This window comes from Sus scrofa, chromosome 6, assembly GCF_054392235.1.
Source record: "Sus scrofa isolate SSC_HxYL_T2T_F1_AM1 chromosome 6, Sscrofa_HxYL_maternal_Yorkshire_Landrace_v2.0, whole genome shotgun sequence".
NCBI classification, from domain to species: Eukaryota; Metazoa; Chordata; class Mammalia; order Artiodactyla; family Suidae; genus Sus; species Sus scrofa.
In genome coordinates, this window is record NC_139388.1 from 58,268,321 (window position 1) to 58,288,548 (window position 20,228).

At 53.2% G+C, this 20,228-nt stretch overlaps 2 protein-coding genes across 4 annotated transcripts; both read left to right on the forward strand.

Moving 5' to 3' along the window:
• Window positions 1-1,060: 1,060 nt before the first annotated feature.
• Window positions 1,061-7,627, forward strand: DHDH (dihydrodiol dehydrogenase). Its single transcript, NM_214166.1, has 7 exons — window positions 1,061-1,150; window positions 1,697-1,808; window positions 2,476-2,639; window positions 4,356-4,608; window positions 5,933-6,057; window positions 7,137-7,290; window positions 7,518-7,627. The coding sequence occupies exons 1-7, from the start codon at window positions 1,061-1,063 to the stop codon at window positions 7,625-7,627; spliced, it is 1,008 nt and encodes a 335-aa protein (NP_999331.1).
• Window positions 7,628-12,745: 5,118 nt separating this feature from the next.
• BAX (BCL2 associated X, apoptosis regulator) lies at window positions 12,746-18,531 on the forward strand. 3 transcript variants are annotated; one of them, XM_003127290.6, is made up of 6 exons: window positions 12,746-12,833; window positions 13,399-13,450; window positions 13,542-13,688; window positions 14,042-14,177; window positions 17,705-17,809; window positions 18,254-18,531. In XM_003127290.6, the coding sequence occupies exons 1-6, from the start codon at window positions 12,800-12,802 to the stop codon at window positions 18,356-18,358; spliced, it is 579 nt and encodes a 192-aa protein (XP_003127338.2). In that variant the 5' UTR covers window positions 12,746-12,799; the 3' UTR covers window positions 18,359-18,531. The 3 variants fall into 3 exon arrangements, with proteins under 3 accessions (XP_003127338.2, XP_084817993.1, XP_084817992.1); XM_084961867.1 differs by having other exon boundaries at window positions 12,746-12,807; XM_084961866.1 differs by lacking the exon at window positions 12,746-12,833 and having other exon boundaries at window positions 13,195-13,450.
• The last annotated feature ends 1,697 nt before the right edge of the window (window positions 18,532-20,228 follow it).

A 20,228-nucleotide genomic window follows, 5' to 3' on the forward strand; every position in this document is an offset into this window, starting at 1 on the left:
AACTCTGTCCTCATTCTTTAAGATAGATTCAGGAGTTGCCGTTGTGGTGCAGCAGGTTAACGTTCTTGTCACCGAAGCAGCTCCTGTTGCTGCCATGACATGGGTTCCATCTCTTGTCTGGAACTTCCACATGCCATGGGCATGACAGCAAAGAAAAAAAAAGGAACTTCATGGTTCCCAGTCGGATCGGTTAACCACTGAGCCACAACGGGAACTCTAGAAAAGTAACATTTTTTTAAAAAGGAGTTGCTGTCATAGCTCAATGGAAACAAATCCGACTAGGAACCATGAGGATGCAGGTTCGATCCTTGGCCTGGCTCAGTGGGTTAAGGATCCAGCGTTGCCGTGAGCTGTGCTGTAGGTCGCAGACGCAGCTCAGATCTGGCGTTGCTTTGCCTGTGGTGTAGGCCCGCGGCTGCAGCTCCGATTCGACTCCTAGCCTTGGAATCTCCTTATGCCGCGGGTGCGGCCCTTAAAAGCAAAGGTAAAAAATAAAGTAAGAAATTGGGGATGAGGAAAGTAAAGCTCGGAGCTGGGAGCCTCGGTTGCCTGGGTTACCACAGGAGTCGTATAAATATTAAGTAATAAATATCAGTAAAAATGTTATCTTTGCTATTACTATCCCCTCTCCTTCTCCCCCTCCTCTCCCTCTTCCTCTCTAGCCCGGCAGTTCCCCGTTCCCGGGCGAAGGAGTTTGCGCGGAAACACGATGTTCTGAGCAAACGAGTCGGCGGAGCGATGAAAGGCGACAGGGCTCTTGGATCGAAGTTGGCAAGAACAGAAAGCCCCCTCCCTTTCTGTCACAGAGCGAAGAACGAAGTGTTTCTAGCCCACCCCCCATTGGGCGGAGCCAACAGTAGCTCTTCCAATGGGGACGCGAGAATTATATAACCTCCTGCCTGGCTCTGGGAATGAAGGCGGGCACCGGCCCAGTGGCCAATGAGGAGTAACGTAAGGGCGATGGGGGCGGAGAAAAGGGCCACCCCTCAGAGCAAGGGGCCTCCGGTCTTTGACTTGCTCCGGGAGAAAGTGGGGACCTTTGAGACTCGGGGTTGGGGCGATGGCGCTTCGCTGGGGCATCGTGTCAGCCGGCCTTATCTCCAGCGACTTCACGACGGTGCTGCGGCTGCTGCCTCGCTCTGAGCACCAGGTCCGCCCTCCCTCCGGAGGCCCGTAGAAGAGCAGGGGAGGGGTGGGCGCAGAGGGGGACTCCCGGGTCTGAGGGAGGAGGGAGCTGGGGTTCTGTACTTCTGAATCTCCAAGGCGGTGAAACAACCTAAAATTCCCTGGGAGTTCCCGTCGTGGCGCAGTGGTTAATGAATCCGACAAGGAACCATGAGGTTGAGGGTTCGGTCCCTGCCCTTGCTCAGTGGGTTAAGGATCCGGCGTTGCCGTGAGCTGTGGTGTAGGTTGCAGACGCGGCTCGGATCCCGCGTTGCTGTGGCTCTGGCGTAGGCCAGTGGCTACAGCTCCGATTCGACCCCTAGCCTGGGAACCTCCATATGCCGCGGGAGCGGCCCAAAGAAATAACAAAAAGACCAAAAAAAAAAAAAAAATTCCTTGCACCCCCGTCTCGGAGGGCTGTAATTTCTCCCCGTATCGAGGCCGTCTCCATCACCTCTTTCCTCCCCGCCCCCATACATCTGTCTTTCACACCCATCCCAGCCCCTCAAGTCTGACCGTGGCGCCCCTCCAGGTGGTGGCGGTAGCGGCCCGGGATCTGAGCCGGGCAAAGGAGTTTGCGCGGAAACACGACATCCCCAAGGCCTATGGCTCCTATGAGGAACTGGCCAAGGACCCGAACGTGGGTAAGTTGCCAGGGCTCCCGGGCACCACTGGCACGCTGCCTCTAGGCTGCTGCGTGGGAGATGCAAAACTGGCGGGTTGAGCCCTTCTCTCAGAGATTCTGGAAGAACTTTGAACTGGGCGCCGGAGTGATAGGAATCAGTTTTGTCTGATATTAAGCGTCTAACGTGAAATTGCCGTTAGGAGGATCTACCTCCGCGGTAAAGGCAAAGCTTGAATTTCTCGGGAAGTCCTTCAGGGTTTAAATATGACCTTAGACTCTGGTTCTGCGTTATCAGAGTAGCCTGGATGGGGCGGAGCAGTCTCTAGAGTCAGGGGACTTGAGTTGGCATTTTTCTCCTCTCCTCGCTCTTCTCAATTGCCTCACTTGAAAGACGGGCAAAATAATCGTCTCTACTTCTTGGTGGTGGTGTGAGAATTAAATGATTTAATACGTTAATTCTAGAAGGCTGGAAATAATCTGAGGAAAACAGAATGACGGTAGAGGATGATTAGTTAGTTTCTACGAATTAGGGAGGCTAGTGTTTGGTCACCGCTGTAGGACGTCCGCCAAGCTTGGAGGGAAACCGATTCCTGGGATGCTGGGGGCGGGGCTTTTAGTGGTGGGCGATCCCTGAAGGCTCGGTGGGCGGGGCTGCCGATCTCCTGACCTCTTTTCTCCCGCCCTAGAGGTGGCCTATATTGGCACCCAGCACCCCCAGCACAAGGCCACGGTGTTGCTTTGCCTGGCAGCTGGCAAGGCCGTGCTGTGCGAGAAGCCCATGGGCGTGAACGCCGCGGAAGTGCGTGAAATGGTTGCCGAGGCCCGATCCCGAGGCCTCTTCCTAATGGAGGTGAGGGTGCAGGGGCCCTTCCAACACCCATCGTGGCGCTACTTGCTATTACCCAACCTGGCTGCAGGTCACTGGTGGTCATTTGCGGGGGAGCACAAGCATGGGTTTGCCAAGAGTTAAGATGGCTACAAATTGAACCAAGGTCCTTGGGTTTGTCAGGATGTAGTTGGGCTACTCCTTGGAATCTGCTCGCAATATTTCCCATGGGTAGAAGCCACTGCTTTTGGCTCTTAGCAAACATGGCCGCCTGAAGGATCCTTTGTCACCCTTTCAGAAAAAGATGCCAATAGTGAAAGTGGCAAAAAATGGCGGTGAGCTTAGTTTGGATGGATTTCTAGGGATAGAGGTCAGAATCCCCTACCAATAACTCTCAATGTCAAAGTGCCCTTTTTTTTTGGCCTTTGAGACTTGTCTACTTATGGGGGCCTTTGACATCTTGCAGATTGCCAATAATTAAAATGGCCACCGGAAAAAAAGGCAGTGAGTTCCCTGGTGGCTCAGTGGGTTAAGGATCCTGCATTGTCACAACTGTGATTCTGGTCACTGCTGTGGCATGGGTTTGATCCCTGGCCCAGGGGACTTCCACAAGCCAAGGACCCTGCCCAAAAATAAAAAGGAAAAATGATAAATTAAATTAAATGGCCACCAAACAGCATTGAATAATGCCAGCAGTTAAAATGGCTACCAGATGAGCTCTGGAAGCTATTTTCTTTCTTTTCTTTATTTACTTGGGTTCTTAACCTACTGAGCCAACAGGAACTCCCTGGAAGCTATTTTTCATGTTAGAGTATATTGGTTCTAACATACTTTGCCGTAGGTTCTGCCAGTAGTCACAATAGCTGCCCCTTGGGAGTTCCCATTGTGGTGTAGTCGAAACAAACCCAAATAGTATCCATGAGGATGTAGGTTCGATCCCTGGTCTCTCTAAGTGGGATAAAGATCCAGTGTTGCCGTGAGCTGTGGTGTAGGATGCAGACACAGCTCAGATCCCACATTGCTGTGGCTGTGGTGTAGGCCGGCAGCTACAGCTCCAATTCGACTCCTAGCCTAGGACCCTCCATATGCTGCAGGTGCAGCCCTAAAAAGACCAAAAAAAGCAAAAAACAAATTCATCTCCAAATACACTCACCTGGGGAGCCAGGGAGGTACTGAGGCCTGGGACCTCTGCATGAATTTTGTGGGGACACAATTCAGACCATAACATTGGACGACGAGTGCAATGGTCCAGATGGAAAAGCTTAAGACCAGAGTTGGGGTAATGACAACGAAGAGGACCACGGAGGACAGAAAGAGGGGGGCAGGACACAGCCTGCGGACTGAAAGGCTGTGGAAGAAGGAAGGAGGGGTCATGTTTGGAGTTGGGGGAGCAACACATACCTCCTCCAGACTGGGCCCTTGGGGAGTTCCTGTTGTGGCTCAGCGGGTTACAAACCCAACTAGTATCCCCGAGGACTTGGGTTCGATCCCTGTCCCCACTCAGTGGGTTAAGGATCTGGTGTTGCCGTGAGCTGGTGGAGGCCGGCAGTTGCAGCTCCGATTCGACCCCTAGCCTGGGAACTTCCTCGTGCTTGGGGTGCGGCCCTAAAAAGACAAAAAAAAAAAAAAAAAAAAAAAAGATTGGACCCTTGAAGGAAAAGAAGTGGTCCGTTAACTCCTGGGTCCTGATCTCTCTCCTTCCCTTTCTGCATCTTTCTCTCTTCCCTCTTTGGTCCGTAGGCCATCTGGACCCGCTTCTTTCCTGCTGTAGAGGCTCTGAGGTCTGTTCTGGCCCAGGAAACTCTGGGGGACCTACGAGTGGTTCAGGCAAATTTTGGGAAGAGTATCGCCAATGTACCCCGATCCGTAGACTGGGCCCAGGCTGGAGGTAGCTTGCTAGACCTTGGCATCTACTGCCTCCAGTTCATCTCCATGGTCTACGGTGGGCAGAAGCCAGAGAAGATCTCGGCGGTGGGAAGGCGCTATGAAACAGGTACGGTCTCTCCTGGACGATGTGGTGGTGGGAGGACTGATCCTCTCTTACTGCGAGCACTGAGCTGGGAATAAGTCTCCTCACCCATGCGAGTCAGGTTAGACAACTGGAGGAACTTCCCAGAGGAAGTCCAAGAGGATCAGAGTTGAGAGTGCGGACAGGCTCTGTGCTGGGACGTGCTGTGTGACCATGGCCAGGAGACACAACATCTCTGAGTCTCAGTTCCTGGTGAAATGTCAATAATAGGGTTGCTGCAAGGAGTGAGGGGAGGAACTATTGAGGCAAACGGTAGGCAGGCCGTCCCTAAATAGAAAAATGCCATGACGGGAACTCCCATTTTATATCATTTAATGTAATCCTTGTACTGGCCCCATGAGACAGATTCTCTTATTATCCCCATTTTTTGACCCCCTGTAGCCACATCTGTGACATATGGAAGCTCCTAGGCCAGGGACTGAATCCGAGCTGCAGCTGTGACCAGCAACGGGCAGGTGTAGATCGCAGACACAGCTCAGATCCCGTGTAGCTGTGGCTGGGGTGTAGGCTGGCAGCTGTAGCTCTGATTCAGCTCCTAGCCTGGGAACCTCTAGATGCTACAAATACAGCCCTAAAAAGCGCACGCACACACACACACACTCATACACACACACACACACACACACACACACACACACAAATATACAATTCTGTGGCTATGGTAGAGTCACAGAGTAGGGAACATATAGCACCATAATCAATTTCAGAAAATCTTGGAGTTCCCATCATGGTGCAGCGGAAACAAATCTGACTGGGAACCATGAGGTTGCAGGTTCAATCCCTGGCCTTGATGCGTGGGTTAAGGATCCAGCATTGCCATGCGCTGTGGTGTAGGTCGCAGACGTGGCTTGGATCCCACATTGCTGTGGCTGTGGTGTAGGCTGGTGGCTGCAGCTCCGATTGGACCCCTAGCCTGGGAACCTCCATATACCGCAGGTGAACCCCCCGCCCAAAAAAAAAAAGAAAAGAAAAATCTTCATGACTCCAAAAAACCTCACACCTAATTCTCCCATCCTCCTGGGCCCTAAGCAACCACAGATCTCCTCTCTGGCTCTGTGGATTTGCCAAATATTGGCCACTGCACAGGGATGACATCCTGTGCCATGTGACCTTTGACGTCTGTCTGCTTTCATTTGACGAAGAGTGGAAAGGGGTCGTGTCCCTCCCCGTGGTAGCACTCATCACCATGTCAGTCTCCTTCCTGGCCATGCTAGAGATGAGATCTCCTGCCAAGGTTCCGCAGGCAGGATGTGAGGCCAGGCTTGCCCTGTCCTGTGCCTTTCCCCAGGTGTGGACGACACGGTCAGCGTGCTACTCCAGTACCCAGGAGGGGTCCAGGGCAGCTTCACCTGCAGCATCACTTCCCAGCTCTCCAATACAGTCTCTGTGAGCGGTACCAAGGGCATGGCCCAGGTGAGGTTCGATTGGTCAAGCCGGGAGGGGTGCCATGGCTCTCAGCCCGAGGAAGGGCCCAGCTGTGGCTGCTGCAGCTGGATGTGGACTGAACTAACCTCTCCCCGCCCTGTTGCTAAGGAACCCATCCTCAACCACCAGGCCGTGGGATGGGGTCTGGACTTCTAGGTTCCTTCCCGAGGGCGAACCATTGGTCTGTCAAAAACCCTTAGTCCTTTTAACCATCGTGGCTCAGCAGTTAACAAACCCGACTAGCATCCATGAGGACGCAGGTTCGATCCCTGGCCTCATTCAGTGGGCTAAGGATTCGGCTTTGCTGAGAACTGTGGCATAGGTCACAGACACGGCTCGGATCCTGTGTTGCTGTGGCTGTGGTGTAGTCTGGTGGCTACGGCTCTGATTCGACCCTAACCTAGGAACCTCCACATGCCGTGGGTGCGGCCCCAAAAAGACAAAAAGGCAAAAAAAAAAAGAAAGAAAGAAAGCCTTTATTCCTTTCTTCGAAGAAACCAGTTTTTATCAACCATCCTCGGAAAGCAGCTGTAACCTTTGGGATTGCTTTCACCATGGAGTATGGCCAGGACCAAAGAGCAGTTTCACTGATCTTCCTAGAGCCCTGTTGCTGGCAGAAATTCTATTCTCAACAGAATTTGGACCTTGCCCTGGGTATATTTCCATTTTGACCTACATGACTTGGGTACGGAATAATTTAGGTTTCCGAGAGCCCTGGGGGCCCCCCCAAAAAAGTCTCCTAGTAGATAGGAAGGTGCTGGATTATCTAAGCCTCCTCCTTGCAAAGGGGATTCACACAGATGTGAAGAGAAGCCGTCTTCATGAGACCCGAGCAAGGTGTTAGAGAGGGATTTGCTCCTGGGAAACAAACAGGACAGGTTTCTAGTGCGGCAACTGTTGCTAGGGAGCAACCCCCCAGCAACCAGGGGTGGGGTGGGGACCCAAACCTTGAGGATGGAGGGCAATCCGTCCTTGGCCACCAGGTGGCAGGGGGAGGCTCCCGAGCATCCCCAAGCAGGAGCCCCCTGTTGGTGAGAGCAGTAGGGCCACCTCTTATCTCCCCTCAGATCCTCGACCCCTGCTGGTGCCCAACAGAGCTGGTGGTGAAGGGGGAGCATAAGGAGTTCCCACTGCCCTCAGCCCCAGGCGAGGAGTTCAATTATACAAATGGAATGGGCATGTGTTACGAGGCCAAGCACGTCCGGGAATGCTTGAAGAAGGGTAAGAATGTGGAGGACGGGGTGGCAGGTGGCAGGGTGGCAGAGCAAGCCTGATAGGGAGGTGGGTATCTTCCCCACCCCTTAGCCACTCAAGAAGCTATGTAGAACTACATCTCCCAGGAGCCCTTGGGGGCATCCATCTGCCCAAATCATACCTCATGGGATTCTGGGAATTGTAGTTCTTTGGGGACATGAGTAGGAGAAGTTCTTAATTGCACTCTCCCCCAGGCCTGAAGGAAAGCCCTATGATTACTCTGGCTGAAAGTGAGCTCCTGGCTGACATCCTTGAGGAGGTGAGGAAGGCTATTGGAGTCACCTTCCCCCAGGATAAATGCTGATATATACCCTGAATAAATAAAGATGTGCTTTCCACAGAGATTATGATGGTTTGCTGGGAGCTGGAGAAAGCCCACCACTAAAGGGATCACTAGAGAATAACTGGGTGGAAGGATGGGGGGGCGGGGGGTGGGGAGGTGCGGTCAGGACTGCATTTCCCACAAGCTCCCAGAGCAGACATCTGTGGGCAGAGCCACAGTTTGCTTGCCTCAGCCTCTGTGACCTGGAACAGGAAATAGGCTATGGATAGGAAGTGTCCCTAACTGCACTCGCCCCCAGCCTCCCTCTGCCTTTGTCTCTTCATCAGTAGAGGGGAGATACTGTACTGACATGCGGATGAAATGGGATGGTATATGAACAAGCCTAAGCACACAGTAGGGTCTCAATAGATGTTAGCTGCTTGCCCTTCACTTTGTGTGTGTGTGTGTGTGTGTGTGTTTAGGACCGCACCTGCAATATATGGAGGTTCCAAGGCTAGGGGTTGAATCAGAGCTGTAGCTGTTGGCCTACCCAACAGCCACAGCAATGCCAGATCTAAGCCACATCTGTGACCTATACCGCGCTCATGGCAATGCCAGATCCTTAACCCACTGCAGGAGGCCAGGGATCAAACCTGCGTCCTGAATACTAGACAGATTCATTTCCACTGAGTCGTGCCAGGAACTCCTGCCATTCACTTTGAGGTCAGGCCTCCATTAAGGTACAGAGAGGCATTTCAGTGGAAGTGTTCTGGAGCGTTCCCATGGCCTGACTGGCAAAGCCTGGGTCCCTGGCAAAGCCTATTTGTGTGGCAGGGGTAGGAGGTAATTCCCACCCAAATGACAAGCACTTGGAAGGGGGCTATATGTGGGGGCTTAGTCAACAAATTAGGGTTAACTCTATGCTCTAGGAAAGATCTAACTTTTGTATTTTGCTACAGTAGTGAGTAGAGGTTCGGTTATGCTGTCATAACAACCCTCAAAGAGTTCCCTTGTGGTGCAGCAGGTTAAGGATCCAGTGTTGTCCCTGCAGCAGCCCCAGATCGCTGCTGTGGCCAAGGTTCAAGCCCTGGCCTGGGAACTTCCACCTGCTATGGCTGCAGCCAAAAACACAACAAAACAAAACAACAAAAAAAAAAACCCAGATCTCAGCTTCATACACGTTTTTTTCCTCACTTGTGTTATATGTTGGCTGAGGGTTCTGGACTGTGTCTGTCTGGGACCCACACTGACAGAGCCTGCACCATACAGAGCCGGCCGGTCAAGGTCACCCGGGAAAGAACCCCCCAGAAGCTCTTGTAACAACACTTTAAGCGCTCTGACGTAAAAATGATATACATAGGAGTTCCCTGACAGTTAAAGAATCTGGTGTCACTGCTGTGGCTTGAGTCATTGCTAGGGTGTAGGGTTCGATCCCTGGTCCCAGAACTTCTGAACGCTGCAGGTGTGGGGAAAAAAAAAATACATAAGCTCTTAGAATTTATTGGCCAAAACTAGTCATGTGACCGTGACAAACCACAAAGAGTCTGCGAAATTCAATTCTACCCATTCCAGAAGATAGAGATGGATATATTGGGCTTATGATGCTCATAACTCTCGCTCTGAGCAAATAAACAATTTGGTAGGAATTTCAGAACATTCAGAGATTAGCCATCAAATGAGTCTTCGGTTGCTTGCTTATTCCAAGTCCCATTACACATCATTCAGCTATCACCGCATTGGTTTCAGTCCTCTGCTTGCTTGGTTTCAATCATTTAATTGTGTGGCAAGGAGGGCTAGAGGTCCCCTTAATAATTATTCACCTATGGAGCTCCCTTGCGGCTCAGTGGGTTAAGGATTTGGCATTGTCACTTCTGTGGTGCAGGTTTAGTCCCTGGCCCAGGAACTTTCACAAGCTGTGGCCCAAAGAAAAAAGGTGGTATTATTATTATTATTCACCTCTGATAGGGAAGTTTCACCAGACACATGGCTGCACAGATGAAGACTACATTTCCTAGGCTCCCTTGCAATCGTTTCTTGCCATGTGAATGGCTTCTGGCCAGTGAGATGTCTGCAGTGTCTGAATCATGGCCTTTTAAGGCAAGGAGGATGACGTCCATTTTCAATCTCTCCCTTCCTCCTACTGCAGTGGGGATGAGTTGGACATTGGTGTGTCCATCTTGAGCGATGAGGTGGAAGCCCTGTGTTATGAACGGTCAGGCAACAAGCTAGAAGGCTAGGAGTTCCCCGTCATGGCTCAGCAGCTAAGAATCCTTGAAGACACAGGTTCAATTCCTGGCCTTACTCAGTGGGTTAAGGCCGTTACCATGAGCTGTGGTGTAGGTCGCAGATGTGGCTCGGATCCCGCGTTGCTGTGGCTGTGGTGTAGACCGGCAGCTGCAGCTCCGCTTGGACCGCTAGCCTGGGAACCTCCCTATGCCGCAGGTGTGGCTCTAAAAACAAAAAGAAGAAACACATGATTATGGAGGTAGGCACACCCCAAGATCTTCTGGATGAGTTGGCCACCTGGAGACCCAGGAGAGCTGTTGTTTAATTTCAGTTCAAGACTGAAGCCCTGAGGACTAGGACAGTTGGTGGTACCATAGTTTTCTGAAGGCTGGTAGCTCCAGACCCAAGAAAAGCCAGGGTTTCCGTTTGAGTCCAAGGGCAGGAAGGAAGCTGATGTTCTTTGTTCTCAGGTTGTCAGGCAGAAAGCATTCTTTCTTCGAGTTCCCTTGTGCTGCAGAGGGTTAAGGATCTGGTATCGTCACTGCTGTGGCTCTCGTAACTGCTGTGGCACAGGTTCAGTCCCTGGCCTGGGAACCTGGCATTGCTGTGGGCATGGCCACAGACGAGTAGAGTCTGGTTCCCCTTCCCCTGAAGCAGAATGTGCTCGTGACTCAGATGTAGCTGTTGCAACATGGCTGAAGTGATGCTGCGTGATTCGAGGTCAGATCAAGATAGGCAATGCAATTGCTTCTTTGTTGGCCAAAATACTCTTGAAACAGTTGTCCTGAAGCTTCCAAGCTGTAAGGACGCCCAAACCATCCCACGCAAGGAAACCACAAGCAATGGTGGAGGCTCCGTGAAAACAGAGAGGTGTTGTATCAGGTCCCTCTTGGCTCTTCCAGCTCTAGCCATTGTCTGACTGCAGACAATGACACTGAGAACTGCCCAGAGAGCTTTTCCCAATCCCATTACCCACAGGCCTATCAAAGATAATAAAATAATTGTTGGCGTTCCAGTCATGGCTCAGCAGTGATGAACCCAACTAGTAACCTTGAGGTTACGGGGTCAATCCCTGCCTTGTTCCGTGGGTTAAAGAACCGGCATTGCTGTGAGCTGTGGTGTAGGTCGCAGATGCAGCTTGGATCTGGCATTGCTGTGGCTATGGTGTAGGCTGGCAGCTGTAGCTCCAATTTGACCCCTAGCCTGGGAACTTCCATATGTCAGGGGTCGAATCAGAGCTACAGCTGCTGGCCTATGCCACAGCCACAGCAACGCCAGATCTTAGCCACATCTGCAACCTACACCACAGCTCACAGCAGTGCCAGATCCTTCACCCACTGAGCAAGGCCAGTGATGGAACCTGCATCCTCACGGATACCAGTCGGGTTCATTATCGCTGAGCCACTACGGGAACTCCCAGCAGCTGTACTGTTTAGAGGAAAGTGGTTGCATTAAAAGCCCTTTCTTTCTTTCTTTCTTTTCTTTTTTTTTTTTTCTCTGTAACTGGGATAGAGGGAGGGCTCATTCACTGGGCTGGAATAACAGACACAAATAAAGCCAGCTTCAAAGTTAATAGGAAACACTCTTTCTCCCAAGAACATGCTTTCTTACTTACAGAGAAACTTTGTTCTCTAAAATCATCAAGTATTGGAAATTCTATCAGTAAAAATGAAACATCCTACTCTTGCCTGTGGGAGCTAAGTCATTTGATACAGCGTAGCAGCCTGGATTTCCAACCCAGGTGCAGAGCAGAATTTCTGGACCAACATTCCACATCTACAGTCTCATAGTTTTCCAGGATACAGGACCCTGGTTCCTCTTTACACACTGCTTTGCTTTCAGCTTATCATTTAGTTGTCCCCTAGACCCCACTCTTCCTTCAAATCCTATAATAACTCTGTCTTTTCTTTGTCAAGAGGCTCCATCATTTCTCTCTTATATGGTCTCCATAGCTTAATGGGTCAATAAACTTGACGTTTTCAGACTATGTTCCTGGTGGTGCTAGGCTGACACACCTATAATTAGCAATTGCCATGGCTCCCAGCCGCCCTTGGGACATAAATTCCCTTCTCTTATATGCCCAAACCATTCATCGTCTAACCCCAGCTTATTTTTCTTTTTAATTTTATTTATTTTTAATTATAGCTGGTTTAACAGTGTTCTGTCAATTTTCTGCTGCACAGCATGGTGACCCAGTTACACATACACGTATAGAATCTATTTTCTCACACTATCCTGCTCCATCATAAGTGACTAGATATAGTTCCCCATGCTACACAGCAGGATCTCATTGCTTTTTTTTCCCCCCAGCTTATTTTTCTAATCGGACTTATTTTTTTCTTACAATTTTCTTTTTAAAAGGAGCTTTAATGCTTTCTCAAAAGTGCACATCTTAGGTGTACAGCTCAGTGAATTTTTAAATACGTGTATGTCCAAGTAATCACCGCCCAGATCAAGATATAGCACATTTCCGGCACCTCACGAGCCCTTCCCTGTCCACTCCCTGCCAACCTATCACCAGTTGATCCTTGGATTTCACACAAACACACATAAACATTCATAGACTTTAGTCATCTGGAACGGCCTGCCTCAGTGAATGCTATTTTTGGCCTCACGCTCCTCCTGCCTTGGGAAGGGCTCAAGTGCCCGCCCGAAAACTTGGGGAAATATTGCGGGAATGAATGAATGAATGAATGAATAAAAGTTACAGCTGCGACTGACTGCGTGGCGGGGGGGAAAGCCGCCCAGACCAGTTCCTGAGGTCAAGTGCTGATTGAACAGTCACGTGATGGGGCCGAGCCTTCCCGGAGCAGGTGCAGCAGGTGCGGTCCAGGGTTGGGGCCGCTCTGCGGGGCAGCCGCCGGCGGCGGCCATTTTGCGGGGCGATCACGTGACAGGACGCGCGCCTAGCGGGGCGCTCACGTGACCGGGGGCGTGCTGCGGCCGCCCGGGCGGACCCGGCGAGAGGCGGCGGCGGGAGCGGCGGTGATGGACGGGTCCGGGGAGCAACCCAGAGGCGGGGGTGAGGCGGGAGGTGGACGGGCGGGAGGAGGGGGAGCCCCTCGCCGGCTGACCCCGCGATTCCCTCCTGCCGGTCTGGGGCCGTGCGATCTCCAGGCACTGGGGGCAGAAACTCCTGGATCCGACGCTGCCAGCTCCACCCCCCTCCCTCCCCGGGGTCTCCGGTTCTCTGGCCTCCGCGTCCGGATCCCTTCCTGTCTGGCGCTCTCGGAACCCCGAGAAGCTGGAGAACCCCAGAATCCAAGCCCCGGGGCAGGCCCGGGCTTGTCGCCGGCACCACTTCCTGGTGGGAGGGGCGGGTCTCCCCTCAGGCCTGGGGTTTGGATGCTTTCAGTCTTTCCTCAGCCTCCTCTCCCCGGAAGAATGAAGGATACAGGCCCAGGAGCCCTGCCTCTTTCTTCATCAGAGACTCGGATGCCTGGGACCCCACTCAGTTCATCTAGCAGGGACCCAGAAATGCAGGGCCCCTTAGTGTTGTCCTCCCTCAGTTATCATGAGCCACTCTAGTTCCCTGGATCCCCTAGGACCCAAGAGTCCAGGCACCTCTTTCCTCCTTTCTCCTCTAGGGCCCACCAGCTCTGAGCAGATCATGAAGACAGGGGCCCTTTTGCTTCAGGGGTGAGTGTGAGGTCTGATTATTGCGGAGCGGATTTGAGGCGTAATGCCCCATTCTGATTCTGCGCCCCCCGCAACTCCATCCCCACTCTAGTTTCATCCAGGATCGAGCAGGGCGAATGGGGGGAGAGACACCTGAGCTGGGCCTGGAGCAGGTGCCTCAGGATGCATCTACCAAGAAGTTGAGCGAGTGTCTCAAGCGCATTGGAGATGAACTGGACAGTAACATGGAGCTGCAGAGGTGTGGCCCCTGGGACCCAGGAGTGGTCTCTTCTCCCTCAGAACCCAATCGCCACTTCCCCTGGGAGCCTGGAGTCCGGGCCCACAGCCCCTTTTCCCTCAGACCCAAGGGGTCCAGGTCGCTACTCCTCAGCTCAGTGCTTTGAACTCCCAGGCCTCCCCTCCCCTAAGATATGGAAACCCTCCTCCAGGGAGTCAGTTTCCTAAAGGTCCATCTTGTCCCTTTCCTGCATGGTGCCCTCTTGATTTCAGCCTGGCTCAGGCCTCAGTGTTCTTGTCTTTGGTATGAGCTGAACGCCAGAGCTTCCACACGTTGCCCGATCCTCCTTCCCAGCACGACTCTCTCCCCTGCAGGATGATCGCAGCCGTGGACACGGACTCCCCCCGAGAAGTCTTTTTCCGAGTGGCGGCCGAAATGTTTGCTGACGGCAACTTCAACTGGGGCCGGGTGGTCGCGCTTTTCTACTTTGCCAGTAAACTGGTGCTCAAGGTGGGCGATTGCAAGGCCGTGAGCCCAGCGAGGCTCCCCTCAGACCTGTGAGGACCTGGGAGTTGTGAGGCCAAGCCCTGTGGCAGCCTAGGAACCACAGAGGGGAACGGAGAGAGTCCGCTGTGGGCCAGTTATCTGTGTTTTCATTCATTTATTCATGCAACAGACATTCATTGGGCCTATGGTGTGTGCAGCCTAGACCCGGCACCCAGAACACAGCATGGAACAGAACAGGCTGGGCCCCTGCTCTCACGGAGCCCAGGTTGTAGGATGAGTGGCGAGCAGAGTAACTAGGGTGATGGGATATGAAAGCGGTCAGGAAAGTCTGCTAAGAGAAGGTGACATCAAGGCCAGAGTTGGGGAGTTCTTGTCATGACTCAGTGCTTAATGGACCTGACTAGGATCCATGAGGATGCAGGTTTGATCCCTGGGCTCACTCAGTGGGTTAAGGATCCGGCATTGCCATGAGCTATGGTGTAGGTCACAGACGCGGCTTGGATCTCGTGTGGCTGAGGCTGTGGCGTAAGCCGGCAGCTATAGCTCCCACTCAACCCCTAGCCTGGGAGCCTTTAGGTGCCATCCTAAAAAGACAAAAAAAAAGCCAAAGTTGGAATGCCAAGAAATATAAGGATGGGGGAAAGGCATCTGGTAGAGGCCACAGCAAATGCAAAGGCCTGAGGTAGGACCAAGCCCAGTATGTTGAGGGCCATGATGGGCCACTGTGGTTAGAACAGGGGGAGAAGGTGAGAGGTCAGGGACAGTGCGAGGCATCCTACGGGTCATTGTAAAGACTAGCTTTACTCTGAGTGAGAGATAAGAGTGATTGGCTGGGGCTTGTTTGCTTGTTTTGGCTGCACCCTCGCACCCTCGGCATGTGGAAGTTCCCGAGCCAGGGATCAACCTATGTGCAGCAGTGACAACACTGGATCCTTAACCCAGTAGGCAGCCAGGGAACTCCCAGCTATTTTGGGGGATTTGTTTGTTTGTTTGTTTGTTGCTTTTTAGGGCCACATATGGAAGTTCTCAGGCCAGGGGTTGAATCAGAGCTATAGTGGCCGGCCTACACCACAGCCACACAACAAGCAGATCCAAGCTGCATCTGTGACCTACACCACAGCTGATGACCATGCTGGATCCTTAACCCACTGAGCAAGGCCAGGGATCGAACCCATATCCTCGTGGATACTAGTTGGGCTCATTACTGCTGAGCCAATATATGAACTCCTCCCAGCTAGTTTTAAACGTTCATTGGGCATGGAACCGAACAGGCTGGGCCCCTGCTTTCATGGAGCCCAGGTTGTGGGATGAATGCTGAGAGTGATAAGACCTGATTTATAAATAGAAAAGATTATTTTGTGGTTTTTTTTTTTTGGTCTTTTTGCCTTTTCTAGGGCCACACCTGTGGCATATGGAGGTTCCCAGGCTAGGGGTGGAATCAGAGCTGTAGCTGCCGGCCTATGCCAGAGCAACACAGGATCCATAACCCACTAAGCAAGGCCAGGGATCGAAGCCACAACCTCATGGTTCCTAGTCAGATTCGTTAACCACTGAGTCACAACAGGAACTCCTAAATAGAAAAGATTTTTTCTAGCAAGTATATCAACATGTTAATTGTAGAATCTAGGTTGTATATATATGCCTGTTCACTGTGAAATTTTTTTAACTTTTCTATAAAGATTCTCATGCTAAAATATTGTGGGAGGGGAAGCCCAACAAATTGTTTAGGCCACTGTGGGTAGAAAAAGGGATTATGGGAATTCCTGCTGTGCTGCAGTAGGTTAAGGATCCTGCGTTGCTGCAGCTGGGGCATAGATCACAGCTGCAGCTCGGATTCAGTCCCTGGTCTGGAAACATTCATGTGCCACAGGTGGGAATAACAAAAAGGTCAAAAAGAAAGAAAGAAAAAGGGATTATGGGGGCGTTCCCTAGTGTCCTAGAGGTTAAGGATCCAGCATTGTCACTGCTGTGGCTCAGGTTTGATCCCTGGCCCAGGAGCTTCTGCATGCCTCAGGCATGGGCAAAAAAAAAGGATTATAGGACACAAGGGCAAAAACTGGGAAGCGGGGCACTTATAATAGTCTTGGTGGGAGTCCCCATCATGGCTCAGCAGGTTAAGAACCCATCTAGTATCCATGAGGATGTGGGTTCCATCCCTGGCCTTACTCAGTGGGTTAAGGATCTGGTGTTGCTGTGAGCTGTGGGGTAGGTCGCAGACTCGGCTCCGATCTGGCGTTGCTGTGACTATGGTGTAGGCCGGCAGCAGCAGTTGCTGTTTAAACCCTAGCCTGGGAACCTCCATATGGCCTGGATGCAGCCCTTTTTAAAAAGGAATAAGTATATAGATAAAGATATAGATCTATAATATATGTAAATATATAATAGCCCTGGTAAGGATGCCTAATCTGGACTCTGGTGGCTGCAGTGGAGGTGGGACACAGATTTCTTGATGTCTTTGCAAAATTGAACTGCTGGGGCTGGAGACAGCAGTCCGGATGATGGCAGGGCTGCATATGGAGCTGGGGACCTCAGGTGAGAAGTGGTCAGATAACCGGCGGGAAGGGAAGCTTAAGGCGGTGATGAGAGTAGGTCAAGGATATGGGGAGTGTCAGCTCTTACCTGATCTGAAAGTCAGAAAGCCCTCTCTTGGGGAGTTCCCGCTGTGGCACGGTAGGTTAATGATCCGGCCTGGCTCCGTGACATTGCCAGTTCAGTGCCTGGGCCGGTGCATAGGCTGGATGTGATCTCTGGCTGAGGAACTTTCCTGTGCTGTGGGTGGGGCCAAAAAGCAGCAAAAAAACTAAAAGAAAGCCCTCTCTTGGGAAGTGATGTTAGGCCTGAGATGACTGAAAATTCCCACATTTGAGGCCTGCTGAGGTAGGAGAATCAGCCTGTGCAAAGGTCCTGAGGCAGGGGAAGAATTTGGTGGGAGGGAGGATCTGGCAGAAGGGCAGCGAGGCACAGCAAAAGCATCAGAAAGTGGAATGCGATCAGGTCAGAGCCTTCACACAGGGCCTGGTAGGCCAAGCTGTGTTTTTTTTTTTTTTTTTGTCTTTTGTTTTGAGAGCTGCACCCACGGCATATGGAGGTTCCCAGGCTAGGGGTCCAATCGGAGCTACAGCTGCTGGCCACAGCCACAGCCATGCCAGAGCCGAGCTGTATCTTCGACCTACACCACAGTTCACAGCAACACCAGATCCTCAACCCACTGAGCAAGGCCAGGGAACGAACCCACAACCTCATGGTTCTTGGATTCATTTCCACTGTGCCACAACGGGAACTCCTACCAAGCCGTGTTTTTGATGTTCATCCCAGGGGGGTACTAGGGAGCCATAGAAGATTTGTGAGCAGGGCAGTTGACAGTGATGAGATCCAGCTGACAACTTAAGAAGCTCATTCAGTCTCTTGAGTGGAAAAGAGACTGCAGAAGGGTAGGAGGGGAGGCAGAGTTGAGAAAGGAGGCTGGGGGCCACTGTCCCCAGGCAGGGGGGACAAGGCGCAGTCCCTAAGGCCCACCCCACTTCCCACAGGCCCTGTGCACCAGGGTGCCCGAACTGATCAGGACCATCATGGGCTGGACGCTGGACTTCCTTCGAGATCGGCTGCTGGGCTGGATCCAGGACCAGGGTGGTTGGGTGAGGCCCTAACCCCACCCCATCCTCCATTCCTCTGGGAGCCCTGGGCCTTCTCGAGCCCCCACATGATGGTGCCCCCCTCCTCATTTTTGGGTCACCAGATGTGCTCTATAACGTGTTTTGTCATGTGTCTGACCGTATGTGTCAGTCCCTGGTTCCTAAGGTGCGTGCTGACCCCTTTGTGACCCCTGACCTCCTGGTGACCTCTGACCTCCTGGTGACCCTTGACCTGACTCATGCCCTCTACCCTCCCTGGTGCCTCCACTTCCTCTGGAAGAGCTCAGATTCTAGGATAACCCTTTGACCCCCCCCCCCAGCTCTTCAGTACCTTTACATTAACCGTGGGCCCTTGCCTCCCACTCATGCCCTCTGACCTCTCCCTGACCCCTCGTGCGCGGGCCGCGGCCACATTATTCCTGACGTGCCTGATGCCCCTGTCCCCAGGACGGCCTCCTCTCCTACTTTGGGACGCCCACGTGGCAGACGGTGACCATCTTCGTGGCCGGAGTGCTCACCGCCTCGCTCACCATCTGGAAGAAGATGGGCTGAGGCCGCCAGCCGCCTTGGACTGTGTCTTTTCTGCATAAATTATGGAATTTTTCCAGCGGGGTGGGGGGGTCAGGGGGCCACGGGGGCATTTTTCTTACTTTTGTAATTATTGGGCTGGAGGGCGGGCGGGTGAGGAGTGGTCTCGGAGGACAATAAACCTCTCTCGGGCCACACTCTGGCGTCTGAGTCCCTGGGCCCCCTCCCTGGCTGTCACAGGAGACTGGGCCTCACCCGCCACCGCCGCATCTTCTTCTGAGGCTTCCTGGTCCCCTCAGTGGGTAAGTGATGAGTGAGGTCCCGGCCCTGCCCTCAAGGAGCCCACAGTCCCCAGGGGAAGGGAGGCCACCTGAGACCACATGTGTCGTGTGTCACAGCCCAGGGTACCATGCTAGAGGCGACCCTGGGGCAGGCCCAAGCCTGCAGATGAGCCCGGGGCCTGGGCGGGGGCTGCGGTGTGGGAGTGAGAGAGATCAGGGTGGCCGGGTGCAGCGTAGGCCTCCTGGATCCCCGGGAACTGGGGCCTCGAAGCTTCCACATGTGGGACTGCCGGAAGTTGCACGTTTACTGAGGTGGAGAAGTGGAGACTAATAGGGCAGAGGAGTGTGGGGCAGACCTTGGGAGGACTTGGGGAGCAGGAAGAGGCCCTGAAGCCTTGGGGGGAAGCTTCTGGAGACTGGAAGAGAGGCCTGAGCTTGGGCTGTGTGGCCAGAGAGGAGGGATCCTGGCTGGAGACTAGCGGGCCTCAGAGCGTGGGGCTGGAGGAGCAGCCCTGGGGTCTGGCCCTTCAGGAGACAGCAGGTGTCAGAAAAGGGGCTTACAGAGAATGAGGCCTCTGGGAGTGTCACAGTCTGTGCTCCCTTCTCTCTGGGTCTCTGTCCCCCTCTGTTTTTGTCTCCACCTCCCTTTCTAGCTCTCTGGCTGTCTCTCTGTCTCTGTCCCCCTCTCCCTGGGTCCTTGTGTCTCCTCTGTTCCTGTCTCTCTCTGTCCCTCTCTGAGCCTCTGCCCCTCCCCCACCTCTGTCCCTGTCTCCCTGGGTCCCCAGCCCTTGTGATCTCCCCTCAACTGTCATCCTTCTCTCGGTCATCTCTGTCTCACCCCCCACCCCCCCACCCCCGCCTATTCTGCCACACTCTCCCTATTGCCTGTCCACCAGCGGGGCCGCCCAAGGCTAAAGGTCTTTGGGCGGAGGGATGAAATTTGGTGAATGAGTAACCCAGGCCCCATTGTGACTGTGTGCCTGGGGCCACTGCCCCACCCCTAGGGCCACCCAGTCTGGGGAGAGGTGTCTGATAAGACAGCAAGGGGAGACAGAGTCATCGGCCCAGAGGGGACATTATGGCCACAGGTGGGAGCCCAGGGAGACCATCACGGGCACTAAAAAGACAGTAAGACTCGGAGACAAAAGCACAGGCCATACAGTGCCTTGGGGGAGGGGGCCAGACTTGGGGCCCAGCCAGGCCTAGCTCCCAGGGCCCTGGCCCAGGCTGCAGCCACCCCCGTGGAGATGAGGTCAGCGAGCCGGTCCCACCCCGCTCCTCTGCCGGCGCCCCTTCCTGCGCTGAGTTCAGCATGACTCAGCATGGCTGCTCTCCTGGCCACTGGCCCAGGCACCCCTGGAGGACCCCAGATACCAGCCTGGCTGGAGCCCCCTTGATCAGGGGGTGCCCTGCCTGGGCTGCTTGGAAAGGCTTCTCCGCGAGGCAGGCCCAGACCTCCCCCACCCGACGACCCCCAGCAGTTCCAGCTCCCCTGTCCCAGCCTCCAGCTGCCTGCATTAAGGGCGCCTAAATAGGGTCAAGTTCCTGTCTTTGTTTCTCCTTTCTCCCAACAACAAGGAGCTCCTTGAAGGCAAGAATCTTGGTATGAGCTG